The following is an 18,822-nucleotide window of genomic DNA, read 5'->3' on the forward strand; positions in this document are numbered from 1 at the left end:
GAATCCTGGTCCAGAAAACAACTACACAGCAATACTTAGTGCAGAAGTCGCATGAGATGCATAAATAAATATAGAAAAAATAATTAACTTTTTTTCTATAAATAGTTAAAAATAGACTTATGTTCATGAGGAAGTGCAACATTTCATGGTAACCATATATACAATAATCTATGGCAGAGAGTGGTTCTTAGTAGTGTAAGTTAGAAGCACCTGGAATAGCAAATGTGCAGATTGTGCAGTGTAGAAAATGGAGATGTTAAGACATTAGCATTCAGGAGAAACATCTGCTACATGACAATCCATCATGACTTACTGAGAAGGTGCAGAAGTGCAGTCATATAGAGCTGTCAATTAGGCAATGGATATTAGCTAGCCTTCACCTGGCTCTCACCCATCCATGCTCAACAAAAAAGCAGGGGACACCTCTAGTACCACTTAAGTCCCATTTACACAGGCCAATGATCAGGCAAACGATTGCTTCCGCCTATTAGCTATAACTTATCAGCCGATCAGGTCTTTTTATGTGGACATTAAGGACCCATTTGCATGGGCCGCTGCACAGGGCAACAATCGACAATAAACAATTTTGTTCCTGATCATTGCCCGATCGTTCAGCTGCAATTACGTGCAGCAATCAACCCCTCTGTATGGGGAGCAATGATTACTACTAGGAGAACAAGCGTTTCCAATAATTGTCCCCATCCTCAACCCATTTATGAGGGTCCTAAACTCACCACATCACCTTGTGTGAAATGAAACTGTACGTGAACGAACAATCTCATTAATGGAGTTTTCTGGACTACAGATATTGAGGACAGATCCTCAGGATAGGTCATCAATATCACATCTTTGGGGTCCATGATCAAACACCTCCACGATCAGCTGTTTCGGGCTGCTGTGGTGTACATGGCAGAAGCAGCAGGCTCTGTACATTGAGTATCTTCCTATACAGTGTACAGAGCAGGAGGCAGATGGCTCTATACACTATGTAGTGGGTGTGCTGGGGCACTGCAGCTCAGCTCCCATTCAAGTACACCAGCACCAGAAATTACACAGTGTATAAAGCCTACTGCTTCTGCTCTATACACTATAGTCTCCGGCACAGTGGCAGCCTGAAACAGCTGATCGTAGGGGGTGCCAGACCCCTCTTATCTGATATTGATGACTGATGATATTAATGAGCTATCCTCATGACCTATCAACATTTCTTTCACAAAGTACGCATAATGATTTACCCTCAACCATCATGAAGTCAGCTCTATAGTGTTATATGGTTATGGGATAGGGTGAAAGTTACTGTTTGCCTTTCAACTCTTGAACCAAGTGCCAAAAACCCAACCATCATGGCTGGCAGGGAGGCATACTTTCAAGCTGCTCACACCACTGTTCACAAGGCAATATAAATTGGGTTGGTCAAAGCTTATATCCAATGTGTTGCTAAAATATATACTGCATATTTGCACCCAGTTAGTCATTCACTCAGTCACTGAAGAGGATGCTAACCTTTGGCTGCTTCCACCCACATGGCCAAAAGTAAACTACATAGTCTCACTTAAGCTGGCCATACAAATTAGACAAATGTTGACGAACAGCGTTGATTTCTGGATGAGTAATTGGCCATGTCAACATGCTGTATTTCAACATACCCAATCCTTTTTCTCTCCTGGGAGAGCCTCTGAGCTCCAGCCTCTGAACATGTCAACTTGTTCATCTTATGTGCATGGCCAATATTAGGAACTGGATCTTCTTTAGACTAGATACTAGGAATGAGCGAACTGTTTTTAAGTTCGAAGTACAAGGTTCGGGTTATCTAAGAATTCCGTTATGGATTCCGCTACCACGGACCATAAGTTATGGTCTGCGGTAGCAGAAACCATAATGAAATTCTTAGATAACCTGAACCTTGTAAGCCGAACTTGAAAACAGAAGTTTGCTCATTCCCACTAGATACCACATGTCTAACAGAAAGCAGATAGTTCACCTTCAGGTTCTGAGGTGGATATGACCATAGGTGCCCATCCCTTCTAATAGAACAATAAATTTAAACAGGGCAGTTTTGGCGTTTCTTTCATTCATTCAGTTTCTCAACAACTTCTCAATATTCTGTCAATGTTTTGAGGTAAATGGAGAGATTTTATGGAAGCTGCCTTAATTCTGAGGATGTCAACAGTTTCTTATATTTCCAGCAGAAGTCAATTGAGACCATGTAATCCAGGGCTTGAGGACTCTGTATTGTACTACCACTTCTAAGCTTGCATCAATGCCAAGGTTGGTACTCTTCTGAGCAAACAGTGCAACAGTAGGCAGGGGGGACCTTATGTACATGTAGTGCCTATTTCCAGGATTTCTGAGACGCAGTCCATCGATCAGTCCATTGAGGATATCAAATATTTAATATTCATATCCCAACTGCACTAAACGATCCTTTGGCTATTTGTATATTAAGAGGGACATTTCATGACAGATGGTCCTGGAGTCATTGATTGCTTCAAAGGCAGAAGACTTCGGTTTTTCATTGTAATGCTCCTTTCCTGCTTGAGGGACCTGCACAGAGCAAAGAGGAGAGCAAAGATCACCGTCTTCCCTGATGTCTTCTGCTACGGAGTAATGAGATGCAATTTCCAGACCACTTTCAGGGAAATCCTTTAAGTTAACCCTGATATCAGATTGGTCTTAGAGAAAGTCATGTTTTTAAATGGCAAAGAGGTATCTTTGCAATGGGATGCACGCCTTTCCAGCAGTGAAGAGGTTACATGGACAAATGGCATGTCCCAGGAAGAAGCCCCTCAGAAGTGATAATGTAGTATTTTTCTCCAAAGGATCAATTTCATTTACAACATACAGTGGGGGCTTCTCCTTGATGTGAAGGACCTGATTCTTTGTCAGAGGCTGGTTGAGGAGACAGAGAGAGTAGGGGACGATGGAGGAGGAAAATTGAGAAGTTCTAAAACTGCTACTCCTACGCTGCTCCTTCGGGTGAACATACAGGATGCTGCTACCCACTTGTTGGTACGTGGGTTGTACTTCTCAATGGAGTTCAGGCTTGAGCTTCCATCATTGCCTCCTACTGCATAAAGCCACCCATCCATTGCCACCAGATCATGAGTGCTCCTGTAAACAGACAAGAGATTAGATGTAGATCTAAAACAAGGCATTCAACTGCCCAAACAGGGGTTGGAAACAGCCCTTGGGGGCTGGCATTAAACTTTCCTTCAAAGATTCACTTCATTTATCATTTGTCTGGGATTCAATCATCAACCGGCAGGAAGCTGAGAGGTTTAGTAATGCTCATTTACAAATTCTTCAGCAGGATATTAAAACAACCTACTAGGTTGCTACTCAACCTTTTGGTGTTGCAATGTCAAAGATGGAAATTAAGATCTTTGGAGGTCCTTACCGCCATAACTATAACGGTCAATATATAAAAGGGACTTCCAGCATGTAGGTGTAGGTTAAGAACATGTGTTAGCTGTTATGTATTTACATGTCTGTTACAGGAAAACAGTCACTGTAGAAAGTGTTCCTCACCAGAAATGGATTACTCCTGATTAGCAAGCCTCCTGAGGCTACGCAGCAGGGGGCTATAGAAAGTCCCCCTCCCCAGTGCCAGCACCAATCTCCCAGCTGGAGTTTATCTGATGGTAGACAATCCTCTCATGTACATAAAGAGTTTTTGTGAAGCCCTTCCTTTGATGTGATATAAACGGAGGAGATGGATTATGTTGGAGAGCAGTGTCCGTTAGAGCCATTTAATGGTAGAAACCAATTAAATTACAGGGATTGTGTTTTTCCTGTTAACTAAGCAGTAAATGGCTTATATGGGTGAATGTGTTATGGTGCAGTGATGCTTCTATATTACCTCCTAATGTTCATTGGGGCCACGCTCTCCCATGTGTTAGCTTTTGGGTTATATCTCTCCACAGAATTTAGGCAGCTTGTGCCATCATTTCCCCCGGCGACATATAACATTCCCTCTAGCACGGCCACACCAGCGCTGCTACGGCGGCTTAACATGTTGGCAATTGGAGTCCATGTGTTTATCTGTGGGAAAAAAATAAATAGTTAGTTCACTATGCATGTAATACTGGATGATGGGAAAGTCATTCAGATTTAAAGGGGTTTTCTAGGAGGTTATGTTGATGGTATCGTTATGACAACACTGGAAAGCCGCACTTCCATAAATGCAGTGCCCAGCACAGCATGCCCATGCAGGTGTGGCTGTACCTGGTTTTGAAGCTCAGCCCATTCACAGGGGTGGATTAGCCATAGACTCTACAGGAAAATTTCCCAGTGGGCTGATACCCAGAGGGCCTCCTCAGCCCTCCTCACGGCCACCAGCTAGGTAAGTAACGCTCTGTTGCTCCCATAGTTCACGCTGGGGGAATCAAGTAGTTATGTGCCTGGCTGGCGACCACAGATGCCCTCCTGATTCCTAGATTCAACTGTATTGCCATCCTGAGGCAAGTGGAGTAGTAGGACAGAATGCACCACAGAGGGGCAGCTTCTGAGGAGGTATATAATGCTACTGGGGCATTATTTTGTGCTGCACTGTGGTTTTTGATGCTGCTGGGGATGTTTATTGTGTTGCACTGAGGTATTTGGATCTGCTTTGATGCCCCACCTACTTGTGTTGGCCTTCTGTCAATTTGGACCCGCATACAAATGGGGCCACTTTTAGCTTTTTTTTTCTCCAGGGCGACTAAGTTCCTAGTCCGCCCTCGGCACAACCACATTGGTATAGACGCCACTGTTTTAGGTATTCCATGGTGTGCCTTCGTTCTGCTGATCGGTGAACATTACCCCTGTGGATACAACAACTAGAGATCAAGAATAATTTGAAACAGGCCTCACAAATGTTAATTATCTTTACAGGGGTGGACTGGCCATAGACCACACAGGGAAATTTCCTGGTGGGCCGAAGCTCAGAGGGCCACTAAGGCCTTCCTCATAGCCGCCACCAGGTACATAATGATCTGATGCTCTCAGCATTAATTAATGTAGGCGCATCAGATACTTATGAACCCGGCCAACAGTCACAGGTTGAATTCAACTGTATCACCATCCTCAGGACGGTCATACAGTTGAATACTGTTGCAAGGGGTGATAGTATTTTGTGCTGTACTGTGGTATTTTGTTCTGCACTACATTATTGCTGGCCCTGCCTACTTCTGTTGTCTCTGCATACGTGTTAACCTGCCCTTGTGTCAATTTGGACCAGCTTACAACATAGGGCCACTTTTAGGTCTGTTTTTTTAGGGCCACTTTTAGGTCCCAGTCCATTCATGAATCTTAATATAGCACCAACATATTCCACAGCACCTTTCAATTCAGAGTTTATATGTACAGACAAAATCAGACATTACAGAGTAGGAATCTAATCAACAATCCAATTTTATTAGATCGTTTAGAAGTCATAGAGAGGGAGGGGTTTACCAGCGTAGGACCCTCTATTAAGCCCAAATGGAGTGATGCTGAAAAGCGTGCTTGTGGCTTTGGCAGACTTAGAGAGGTTGTCCAACCATTTTGAAGTGATGGCCTATCCTCTGTCCGACTCCCAGCTAATCAGCTGTTCTGCAGTAACCAGTGGATGGAGCAGTGGGATCAGTACAGTAACCAGCTCTGTCCACTGTGCAACAGACCAAGGCGTGTAGTTCAGAACCTGGAGCAACTGCAGAACAGCTGATCAGCGGTGGTACAGGGTGTCGGACCCCCGCTGATCAGATATTGATGGCCTATCCTAAGGATAGACCATCTCGTCTACAGGGTTGAACAACCCCTTTAATGGTCGCCATATACATTAGTCTAAATTTGATCAAAGCAGGCAATTTCAACCAAAACTATTGTTCATCAAGTGGAATTTCCCAACAAATGATTATTTTAACTGGCCGATGACAGACCACCATCATCTAGATGAAAGATTGTTCGTTCAAAGAAAGATATTCATTGAACATGTATGGCTGGTTCGTACAACTGTAATGGCCAATATGGACTAATGTGAATGGCTGTCTGCAAAATTATTGCTCACTGGGAAATTACTTGTTTAAAGGGGTTGCAGAGTTATTTTTGTTTTTTTTGTACGTTTCTAACTAATCAAATGTAAAGGCTTTACCATGCACTTACTGCATCTACAGTTGCTGCTTTCTCAGATTTCACTGAGGGTCACATGACCTGTGATGTCAGCTTCTCTGCCTGCTCCGATGAGGTTTCATGCACAAGCATGAGATATCAGATGTGTGTCTGTACATGAGACATCACTGTGCTGACCACGCCCCCCTGCATTGCGTCTGTTGCTTATTGCTCTCGCCCCGTATTTTTCTGGAAAAACTTTACCCCTTAAGCAGCACAGACTCAGGGCTGAAGGCTTTACTGAGTAGCTACAGGCAGTGAGGAGAAAAAATGCTGGGCACAGGAGCTAAGAGACTAGAGGAGATCGGCAGAGCATTGCACAAGAACAGGTAGGAGTAAGATCCTGTGTGTATCAGCAGTGTCATTGTACAGCTGGGACTTGTACAGTCGTGGCCAAATGTTTTGAGAATTACATAAATATTGGAAATTGGAAAAGTTGCTGCTTAAGTTTTTATAATAGCAATTTGCATATACTCCAGAATGTTGCCATAGCAACCATAGCAGTGGCTATGGGGCCCTACGCCACTAGGGGGCCCGTCCGACCGCATTCAAATTTTTTTTTTTTTTTTTTTTTTATTAACACACACAGACACTACACACAGGCAGCCAGGAGGTGGCGTAACTTCGGGCCCCGACAGTTTATTTTCAAGTTAGTTAATGGATGTCTTACTGTTCAGGGCCCCTTCACAGCAGCGGTCTTAATGTTCCCTCGCTAATGTGCTCTAATCTTACTGTATATACTAAAGTCTCCTGATGTGTCTGGGATTCGAACCCACAACCTCCAATGTATCAGTGTATCAGAGGCAAAGCATTAACCCTCACAGCCATAAAGAAGGCATTGCAACTGACTGAAAAAATTTGACACTTCTACTGTTATAGCTGGCTAAGTGTACATCTATACATATGACAGCTGCCCCAACACACCCAGCACTGCTATATCTCTATATGACAGCTATCCCAGCACACTCAGCTCTGCTATATCTCTATATATGAGCAGCTATGTGTATAGATGTACACTTAGCCAGCTATAACAGTAGAAGTCTCATAATTTTTCAGTCAGCAGCAAGGCAGCTGTTATGGTCTTGAGGTTAGGTGCTCTGCCTCTGATACAGAAGGTCGTGGGTTCGAATCCCAGCAGAAACCTTTTCTGAAATACAAGCAGTGACTCCATATATGGACATACAGGGCGGGACACAATACAGGGAGGGACACAGGAAGAGGCTGCATCGCATCGCTGACATGGAGGTAAGTAGAAGTGTTTATTTTATTTTTTTTAATACCCGACTGTTACTGCCATGGGGGGAGCGGGGGGAGCGGGGGCAGGGGGGGGCACTTGATACTGGCACATGGGGGGAGGGGGGTTGGCACCTGACCTGATACTGGCACCTGGGGGGGGGTTGGCACCTGATACTGGCACATGGGGGGGGGGGGAGAGAGGCACCTGATACTGTGGATGGCACTGTTCAGGGGAGGGGGATCTGTGTATGGCACTATTTAGGGGAGTGTGGATGGCACTGTGGATGGCACTATTTAGGGGAGGGGGGATCTGTGTATGGCACTATTTAGGGGAGAGGGATCTGTGGATGGCACTATTTAGGGGAGGGGGGATCTGTGGATGGCACTATTTAGGGGAGAGGGATCTGTGGATGGCACTATTTAGGGGAGAGGGATCTGTGGATGGCACTATTTAGGGGAGAGGGATCTGTGGATGGCACTATTTAGGGGAGAGGGATCTGTGGATGGCACTATTTAGGGGAGGGGGGATCTGTTGATGGCACTATTTAGGGGAGGGGGGGATCTGTGGATGGCACTATTTAGGGGAGGGGGGATCTGTTGATGGCACTATTTAGGGGAGGGGGATCTGTGTATGGCACTATTTAGGGGAGGGGGATCTGTGGATGGCACCATTTAGGGGAGAGGGATCTGTGGATGGCACTATTTAGGAGAGAGGGATCTGTGGATGGCACTATTTAGGGGAGAGGGATCTGTGGATGGCACTATTTAGGGGAGAGGGATCTGTGTATGGCACTGTTTAGGGGAGGGGGATCTGTGGATGGCACTATTTAGGGGAGGGGGGATCTGTTGATGGCACTATTTAGGGGAGGGGGATCTGTGTATGGCACTATTTAGGGGAGGGGGAACTGTGGATGGCACTATTTAGGGGAGGGGGGATCTGTGGATGGCACTATTTAGGGGAGGGGGATCTGTGGATGGCACTATTTAGGGGAGGGGGGATCTGTGGATGGCACTATTTAGGGGAGGGGGGATCTGTGGATGGCACTATTTAGGGGAGGGGGGATCTGTGTATGGCACTATTTAGGGGAGGGGGATCTGTGGATGGCACTATTTAGGGGAGGGGGATCTGTGGATGGCACAGAGGGGGGGGGGGGGGCCATAATTTTTTTTTGCTATGGGGCCCATGCATTTCTAGCTACGCCCCTGTTGCTGTCATTAAAGGACCTGCTGAGATCTTTTCAGTAATCGTCTTATAAACTCAGCTGATAATGTTGACGAGCACAAGGCTGGATATCATTATGTCAGGCTGATTGGGTTAAAATGGCAGACTTGACATGTTAAAAGGAGGGTGATGCTTGAAATCATTGTTCTTCCATTGTTAACCATGGTGACCTGCAAAGAAACGCGTGCAGCCATCATTTTGTTGCATAAAAATGGCTTCACAGGCAAGGATTTTGTGGCTACTAAGATTGCACCTCAATCAACAATTTATAGGATCATCAAGAACTTCAAGGAAAGAGGTTCAATTCTTGTTAAGAAGGCTTCAGGGTGTCCAAGAAAGTCCAGCAAGCGCCAGGTTCGTCTCCTAAAGAGGATTCAGCTGCAGGATCGGAGTGCCACCAGTGCAGAGCTTGCTAAGGAATGGCAGCAGGCAGGTGTGAGCGTATCTGAAAGCACAGTGAGGCGAAGACTTTTGGAAGATGGTCTGGTGTCAAGAAGGGCAGCAAAGAAGCCACTTCTCTCCAAAAAAAACATCAGGGACAGATTGATCTTCTGCAGAAAGTATGGATGGATGAATGGACTGCTGAGGACTGGGGCAAAGTCATATTCTCCGATGAAGCCTCTTTCCGATTGTTTGGGGCATCTGGAAAAAGGCTTGTCCGGAGAAGAAAAGGTGAGTCCTGTGTCATGCCAACAGTAAAGCATCCTGAGACCATTCATGTGTGGGGTTGCTTCTCATCCAAGGAAGTGGGCTCACTCACAATTTTGCCCAAAAACACAGCCATGAATAAAGAATTGTACCAAAACACCCTCCAACAGCAACTTCATCCAACAATCCAACAACAGTTTGGTGAAGAACAATGCATTTTCCAGCACTATGGAGCACCGTGCCATAAGGCAAAAGTGATAACTAAGTGGCTCGGGGACCAAAACGTTGACATTTTGGGTCCATGGCCTGGAAACTCCCCAGATCTTAATCCCATTGAGAACTTGTGGTCAATCCTCAAGAGGCGGGTGGACAAACAAAAACCCACTAATTCTGACAAACTCCAAGAAGTGATTATGAAAGAATGGGTTGCTATCAGTCAGGAATTGGCCCAGAAGTTGATTGAGAGCATGCCCAGTCAAATTGCAGAGGTCCTGAAAAAGAAGGGCCAACACTGCAAATACTGACTCTTTGCATAAATGTCATGTAATTGTCGATAAAAGCCTTTGAAACGTATGAAGTGCGTGTAATTATATTTCACTACATCACAGAAACAACTGAAACAAAGATCTAAAAGCAGTTTAGCAGCAAACTTTGTGAAAACTAATATTTGTGTCATTCTCAAAACTTTTGGCCACGACTGTAGACCTACACATACAACATGCTGCAGAGTCTCCCAGCAGTCAGACATGTTACTCAGGGCTGCACTTGTATTCACTCCCTTTTCAGAGCAGGGGAAGGGGCAGAGATTGTTGTTATTGCAGGTAAACAAAGGACCAGAAGAAAACCAGGGAAATGAGGAAATAGATTTCTTTTGCCTAAAACTTGCTTAGCTTAGTGATATATTGCCGCCCATCAGATTTACAGTGCTATATATATTTTTTTCATAACTTGGACCACCCCTTTAATGGTTGTTCAACTTTTTAGTCAATTTCCACCTAATGTGCAAACACATTAAGGCCCCTCATATAAATCAGTGTATTGTTGGCTGAATCCGCTTAGAATGGCGGGTTTGGCAACAGTCTAATGTGTGTAGGGAGCTCCTGACTCTTCCCCGACAGACGGCGTTGGGAGAGAGAAAGATCGGGCAGACTAATGCTGGATTTACACAGCCAGATATTCAGGCCAATTATTGAAATGAATGGAGGGCAGCTGCGCATGCGCAGTGAGCCTTCCACTCATTTTCCTGCTCGGTTCTTGTTGTAAGTGCGGGTCCTGCACCTATCAGACAATGGGGGCATATCCTAGCGATATGCCCCTATTGTATGTGATGGTAAAACCCCTTTAAAGGTGTTCTCCGGGAATTAAGAAAATGAAAATACTTCAATATTACTTTATTAAAAATATATTCCCAAATACCTTTCATTAGTTATAATGACTTGTTTTGTCTGGGGAGCAATCAGGGGAAACAAAATGGCCAGTAATTAAAGGTATTTGTGAATATATTTATTATAAAATATTTAGGTATTTTCATTTTTTTAATTCCTGGAGAACCCCTATAACCTCCACTTAAGCATCCGATTGTTGGGAAGGAACGTTTCCTTCATGACAATCGGCTGCTCCTTGCAATAGTCTAAACGCACTTAAAAAAATTTTTGGCCTGTTCCTTTTTTTCTTCACTTTCCCCAATGAATACACATTTGGCTGAACTGAACGTGTATGGAGGAGCCGGGAGAGTCGGTGATATAGCAGCTATAGAATGTGCATGGGCACCTTCAGACAGAAGCAGGTTGATGGTTGGACAACTGACGATTGTTTTGCAGATGCAGCCATACACATTTTAGTCTATATTTGCAGCTACAGATATACAGACTGGCCATACATCTTCAATATCACCTCGTGAAGAATGAACAATCTTTCTGAGGATGTTCTTCATTTAAACAAAATATCTTTTGTCTGATTATTTGGCACAAATTTTAAATACAGCCAATTTTTTGTCAATGACAATCTGTCATCGTTTGGCTAAGGCTACTTTCACACTTGGGCTAGGGTCCGGCAGGCTGTTCCGGCCGCCTCTCGGCATGTTTGCCGTGCTGCGGCCGGACCCTGCTGCACACTTGGGCTAGCGCTAGTACGGATCCGGCAGGCTGTTCCCCTGCCGTAACAGCCTGCTGGACCCTCCTAGCGTAAGTGTGAAAGTAGCCTAATACGATTGTTCATTTCACCTGACGAATAATGGTTTTGGTTGAAATAGTATTTTTTAACTTTAGACTAATGTGTATGGCCACCTTTAGTGTCATCACTTATCACGTTTATTATAGCATGGATGCCACAAGGATCCCCTACTGCAACTCTGTTCCACGTTCTTCCTATCTGCTGTAAAATTAGACATTTTTGAATTAATATATTTTAAAAGAATTGTAAAGAATAATTTGGGTAAAATTGTTGATTAGCAAAAAAATAAAAAATGCCAAAAATGTGTTTCCGTGTCTAACATTACCCGGGCTATTTATACCACTTATCATGTTAACACTTGTCACCCAGCTATAAATTGGTTTAACATACCACAGGGAAACAATTAGCACTTCTAGTTAATAAAGTATGTAATGTATGTGGACAACAAAACATTATGTTAACGGAGAACACAGATATATTTTTGTGGGAAACTGTATGATGGCCCTCTGGAAGTGTCCTTCTGTACTGTATATGTAAAATATTCAAAGAATAATTTCAAGGAACATGAAATATCATTGAGATGAACATCCAAAATTGCACAGAAAACGGGTCTTCGAGAGAAAAGGTCCCACTACTCAGTGATACATACAACCAAACAAACTTCCATTTAGTCCTGAGCATAGAGGACCATTTTAACAGATTTTCTGCCGGTAACAACCAACCAATTGATGATGTGGCACATTGTTCAGCACTCATTTAGCTCCATTTAGATCAGTACCGCTGGTGACCGAACATTAGTACGATCTGTTGTAGACAACCAATGATTTTTATGCTTACACAAAAAACGCAAATCAAAGAAAAATGAGCTGATTATTTTTTAATTTTTTTTTTAATTTCTGGTTTCTACACTGGAAAAGAAAGATAGAAAATGCTCCACAGACGTGAAACTTGCCTTAGGACTCGTCACTTATACCTGAGACAGACGGATCTAAGGTGAAGTAAATGAAGCATAATTAGTCAAAAAAGACTGTCGATAAAACAGTTTCGTCTGGCAGAAGTTTCTATAAGGGACACTACCTGAGAACACTGGAAACCATTTTAAAGAGGAAGAGACTGCCCTCTGCTGGTGACACCCTGAACTGCAAGGAATACAAAGCAATGGTCATAATACACTGTACCATGCATTTATATAGCTATGGCTGAACCAACTAAACATAGCACTAACTTTCTAATATACTGTGTATCATAGCAGGTTCTGGGGTCAGGGTTCAAGTAACCATACAATATATCACACAGCAAAATATCAAATTAAGACCTGGAGGCATCATTAGCCTCCGTCCAAGGATATGGGTGTCTGATGCTTGTTTGTCTTCAACCCTGTGTAATGGGGTAGAGTTAACCGCTTGTACATAACATATACTTGTGGAAATGTAGCACTTCATTTATTAATGTAACTTAATACTTAGGCATGTCCTAAAGCAGGAACCCAATACTCTCAATACAAGTCAAAATAAATCATGGATAATGCTATATCAATGGTTGTGAACTCACCTGAGGCTCATATTTTTCCACCGTGGCCAAGTGAGAAGAACTGTCATATCCCCCGACTGCATAAAGGTTACCATCTAAAAATATTAAAGGAACAGTACAGTAAAAACGTAAAAGACCTCTACATAGAAGCAACATTTATGACACACTCCCATGCATATATATTTCCAGGGGGAATTTTACTGTCCCCATCATTTTCCACACATTTGAGTTTAGATTATGAGAACACTTAGGCCTCTTTCACACGGGCGTTGCGGGAAAAGGTGCGGGTGCGTTGCGGGAACATGCACGATTTTTCCGCGCAAGTGCAAAACATTGTAATGCGTTTTGCACGCGCGTGAGAAAAATCGGCATGTTTGGTACCCAAACCCGAACTTCTTCACAGAAGTTCGGGTTTTGGATCGGGGTTGTGTAGATTGTATTATTTTCCCTTATAACATGGTTATAAGGAAAAATAATAGCATTCTGAATACAGAATGCATAGTACTGGAGGGGTTAAAAATAAATAAATGTAACTCACCTTAATCCACTTGCTCACGCAGCCCGGCTTCTCTGCTGTCTCCTTCTTTTCTGATTGCAGGAAAAGGACCTGTGGTGACGTCACTCCGGTCATCACATGGTCCATCACATGATCCACCACCATGGTAAAAGATCATGTGATGGACCATGTGATGACCGGAGTGACGTCACCACAGGTTCTTATCCTGTACACAGCAAAGAAGAAGACAGAAGAGAAGCCGGGCTGCGCGAGCAAGTGGATTAAGGTGATTTAAATTTAGCGCTATTGTACTATGCATTCTGTATTAAGAATGCTATTATTTTCCCTTATAACCATGTTATAAGGGAAAATAATAATGATCGGGTCTCCACCCCGATCGTCTCCTAGCAACCGTGCGTGAAAATCGCACCGCATCCGCACTTGCTTGTGGATGCTTGAGATTTTCACGCAGCCCCATTCACTTCTATGGGGCCTGCGTTGCGTGATAAACGCACAAAGAGGGGCATGCTGCGATTTTCACGCATAAGTGATGCGTGAAAATCACCGCTCATGTGCACAGCCCCATAGAAATAAATGGGTCCAGATTCAGTGCGGGTGCAATGCGTTCACCTCACGCATTGCACCCGCGCGGAAAACTCGCCCGTGTGAAAGAGGCCTTAGCGTAACTTGGTGAAAAGGGCTGGTCTCAGGGCAGTTTCAGATGAGCAGGGGCGTGAATTCATGTTGTGCTCTGCTCTTTTGGACGGACCGCACAGCATTACAATTATTTATAATGCTGTGTGTCTCTGCCCAATCTCAACTGTAATGATTTGTACTTACATAATCATTACAGTTAGGGTCAGGTAGTCCCGTGCAGTCCGGTGAAAGTAGCAGAGTTCACATATGGAAATTCATGCTCCCACACATAGCATGTTTCCTGCAAACTGCCTCATAAACAGATATCCCACACAACCCCCTATAATATACATAATATTATAATATAGTATTAAGAAATGGTAATATGGCACCATTATATTGTCGTTTCTAATTAGGGCTCTTTCACACTTGCGTTGTTCTGTTCCGATATAGAGTTCCGTCGTTGGGGCTCTATGCCGGAAGAATCCTGATCAGTTTTATCCCAATGCATTCTGAATGGAGAGAAATCCGTTCAGGATGCATCAGGATGTCTTCAGTTCCGGACCGGAAAGTTTTTTGGCCGGAGAAAATACCGCAGCATGCTGCGCTTTTTGCTCCGGTCAAAAATCCTGAACACTTGCCGCAAGGCCGGATCCGGAATTAATGCCCATTGAAAGGCATTGATCCGGATCCGGCCTTTAGCTAAACGTCGTTTCGGCGCATTACCGGATCCCTCGTTTAGCTTTTTCTGAATGGTTACCATGGCTGCCAGGATGCTAAAGTCCTGTTTGCCATGGTAAAGTGTAGTGGGGAGCAGTATACTTACCGTCCGTGCGGCTCCTGGGGCGCTTCAGAGTGACGTCAGGGCGCCCCACGCGCATGGATGACGTGATCGAATGGATCACGTCATCCATGCGCATGGGGCGCTCTGACGTCATTCTGGAGCGCCCCGGGAGCCGCACGGACGGTAAGTATACTGCTCCCCCGCTCCCCACTACTACTATGGCAACCAGGACTTTAATAGCGTCCTGGCTGCCATACAGGGAGTGCAGAATTATTAGGCAAATGAGTATTTTGACCACATCATCCTCTTTATGCATGTTGTCTTACTCCAAGCTGTATAGGCTCGAAAGCCTACTACCAATTAAGCATATTAGGTGATGTGCATCTCTGTAATGAGAAGGGGTGTGGTCTAATGACATCAACACCCTATATTAGGTGTGCATAATTATTAGGCAACTTCCTTTCCTTTGGCAAAATGGGTCAAAAGAAGGACTTGACAGGCTCAGAAAAGTCAAAAATAGTGAGATATCTTGCAGAGGGATGCAGCACTCTTAAAATTGCAAAGCTTCTGAAGCGTGATCATCGAACAATCAAGCGTTTCATTCAAAATAGTCAACAGGGTCGCAAGAAAAGTGTGGAAAAACCAAGGCGCAAAATAACTGCCCATGAACTGAGAAAAGTCAAGCGTGCAGCTGCCAAGATGCCACTTGCCACTTGCCACCAGTTTGGCCATATTTCAGAGCTGCAACATCACTGGAGTGCCCAAAAGCACAAGGTGTGCAATACTCAGAGACATGGCCAAGGTAAGAAAGGCTGAAAGACGACCACCACTGAACAAGACACACAAGCTGAAACGTCAAGACTGGGCCAAGAAATATCTCAAGACTGATTTTTCTAAGGTTTTATGGACTGATGAAATGAGAGGGAGTCTTGATGGGCCAGATGGATGGGCCCGTGGCTGGATTGGTAAAGGGCAGAGAGCTCCAGTCCGACTCAGATGCCAGCAAGGTGGAGGTGGAGTACTGGTTTGGGCTGGTATCATCAAAGATGAGCTTGTGGGGCCTTTTCGGGTTGAGGATGGAGTCAAGCTCAACTCCCAGTCCTACTGCCAGTTTCTGGAAGACACCTTCTTCAAGCAGTGGTACAGGAAGAAGTCTGCATCCTTCAAGAAAAACATGATTTTCATGCAGGACAATGCTCCATCACACGCGTCCAAGTACTCCACAGCGTGGCTGGCAAGAAAGGGTATAAAAGAAGAAAATCTAATGACATGGCCTCCTTGTTCACCTGATCTGAACCCCATTGAGAACCTGTGGTCCATCATCAAATGTGAGATTTACAAGGAGGGAAAACAGTACACCTCTCTGAACAGTGTCTGGGAGGCTGTGGTTGCTGCTGCACGCAATGTTGATGGTGAACAGATCAAAACACTGACAGAATCCATGGATGGCAGGCTTTTGAGTGTCCTTGCAAAGAAAGGTGGCTATATTGGTCACTGATTTGTTTTTGTTTTGTTTTTGAATGTCAGAAATGTATATTTGTGAATGTTGAGATGTTATATTGGTTTCACTGGTAAAAATAAATAATTGAAATGGGTATATATTTGTTTTTTGTTAAGTTGCCTAATAATTATGCACAGTAATAGTCACCTGCACACACAGATATCCCCCTAAAATAGCTAAAACTAAAAACAAACTAAAAACTACTTCCAAAAATATTCAGCTTTGATATTAATGAGTTTTTTGGGTTCATTGAGAACATGGTTGTTGTTCAATAATAAAATGAATCCTCAAAAATACAACTTGCCTAATAATTCTGCATTCCCTGTATTAACACTGAACACATTTTGAAGACGGATCAGTCTTCAAATGCTTTCAGTTCAATTGCGGTGTTACGGATCCGGCGGGCACCTCCGGCAAATGGAGTACACGCAAGTGTGAAAGAGGCCTTACCGTGGTATTTTAGTGACGTTAGGCCCGCTTCTGCCTCCCCTCTCAGGAGGGCTGCAGTTTGCTGCGGTGCACCAGAGCCTCTGGCTTCCATCCTCGCTGTTCATCCCCATAAGCCTCAGGCCGCTAGGCTTGAAACCTATGAGGCAGTAGGACGGCATAGGCCAGTGGTGGTGAACCTATTGCACGAGTGCCAGAGGCGGCACTCAGTCCTCTCTGTGGGCACCCGCACCCTGGAAACAGTCTATGGCGTACCAATATGCCTTAGACTTTTCCTGCCATTCATCAGCGCAGGGTGCGCTATCAACGGCACAGGCAGCGCACTGAATGCAGGCAGGCTATTATAGAGAAATGATAAAGTACATGGAAGATATACTATACTGGACTATAGTATTCAGGGTAAATTGCCGCGTTGGCACTTTTGCGATAAATATGTGGGTTTTGGGTTACAGTTTGGGCACTCAGTCTGTAAAAGCTTCACCATTACCGTCCTAGGCAGTTGTGTTTACATCATCACGACTTACTGCACCAGGTCATGGTTGGCACAATGACATTGTAAAGTGACCATGCCATCGCACCGCCCGTGACCATCGCAGGTGGTCACAGTGATCTCATCATGACTGCTGGCACTGGGAAGCAGCAACTCAGACCCTGTGGCCTGAAGAAAGAAGAAACCTGTGGCCTACATTACAGATGGACACAGGGCACAGGTAAGTATAATTTATTTATATATTTTTTAATATATCCCTGGCAATACTGTGGGAAATACCAGGTGGTGGTGGGGGAAGAGCATTATTTATGAGGGCATTATACTAGAGGGGAGAGCATTTTATAAATGAGGTCATATAGGAGGCCTTAAAGGGTTTCTGTCATCATAAAAATCGTTATGTATCTGGCTGACATTAGCGATGTGCTAATGTCAGCAGAACACAACTGTATGATTTCTAACTCCCTGCCTGCCGCCGTTCCCTCAAAATAAAGACTTTTATAATATGCTAATGAGCCTCTAGGTGCTATGAGGGCGTTGCTGCAGCACCTAGAGGCTCCGTCTTCTCACCCTTTGGCACGCCCATGTCCAGTTGATTGATGTGCTAGTTCTCCTCTGTGCCCGTAAAAAAATCCCGCGCCTGCCCCGTCCCGTTTAGTATTTGGCGCAGGCGCAGTGAGTGAAGGACGCTCTCCTGCTGCCGGCTTCACTCACTGTGCCTGCGTCGAATACTTAACGGGACGGTACAGGTGCGGGTGCGGGATTTACGGGGCATTGAGGAGAACTAGGACAGTACAATGTCTCCTTGTTGCCCCGATACAGTATGATGTCTCCTTGTTGCCCCCATACAGTATACAATAATGTCTCCTTGTGGCCCCTATTGTATGGGGGCCATAAGGAGGCATTATACTGTATGGGGCAACAAGAATACATTATACGGTATGGGGGCAACAAGGAGACAAACTGTATGGGGGCAACGAGGAGACATTATACTTTATGGGGCAACAAGGAGGCATTTTAAGTTATAGACCCCATAGAGTATAATGTCTCCTTGTGGCCCCAAGTATTGTTTCTTCTAAATCTGTATTTATTGCGATATATATCGTTATTGCGATACATTTCTTAATATCGTTATTGTGGGAATATTTTTGATATTGCCTAACCCTAACTCGACTTGGCCAAGTGTGCATGTGTTATAAATGGGACAGGGCAGAAAGCTGCTGCTGCAAGACATCAGCTGCCAGGCTGGTTCTAACTTTGTTAGAAAGAGATTGTCATGTACTATATCATGTCCGATATTCATTTCATGTTTTACATTAATCATGGAATAAACCCTTTAAGCCATTTCAGATGGACAAATAGACAAGTATTTATGATATATTTTCTCCCATTAATGGGGTTGTATGAGATTAAAAAAACACGGCTGCTTTCTTCCAGAAACCGCACCATGGCTGCTCACAGGTTGTGTCTGGTATTGCAGGTTGGTCCCAATCAAGTGAGCTGAAATAACATGGGTAAAAGATTGTCGTTGTTTCTG

General features: G+C 44.3%; 1 protein-coding gene across 6 annotated transcripts in view; it reads right to left on the reverse strand.

Moving 5' to 3' along the window:
- Positions 1-2,393: 2,393 nt before the first annotated feature.
- KLHL17 (kelch like family member 17) overlaps positions 2,394-18,822 on the reverse strand; it is a 99,872-nt gene continuing 83,443 nt past the window's right edge. For 2 of the 6 annotated variants that reach the window (XM_040427137.1, XM_040427146.1), the window contains 3 exons: positions 12,956-13,029; positions 3,860-4,041; positions 2,394-3,111 (listed from right to left, as the gene is read on the reverse strand). In XM_040427137.1, the coding sequence (XP_040283071.1) occupies positions 2,883-3,111; positions 3,860-4,041; positions 12,956-13,029 (485 nt within the window). In that variant the 3' untranslated portion in view covers positions 2,394-2,882. Of the gene's footprint in view, positions 3,112-3,859; positions 4,042-4,621; positions 4,803-12,426; positions 12,544-12,955; positions 13,030-18,822 lie in introns of those variants that run through there. The other 4 variants (XR_005778111.1, XR_005778110.1, XM_040427162.1 and 1 more) reach the window with 4 other exon arrangements.

Source organism: Bufo bufo, chromosome 1 (genome assembly GCF_905171765.1).
Source record: "Bufo bufo chromosome 1, aBufBuf1.1, whole genome shotgun sequence".
Taxonomy (NCBI): Eukaryota; Metazoa; Chordata; class Amphibia; order Anura; family Bufonidae; genus Bufo; species Bufo bufo.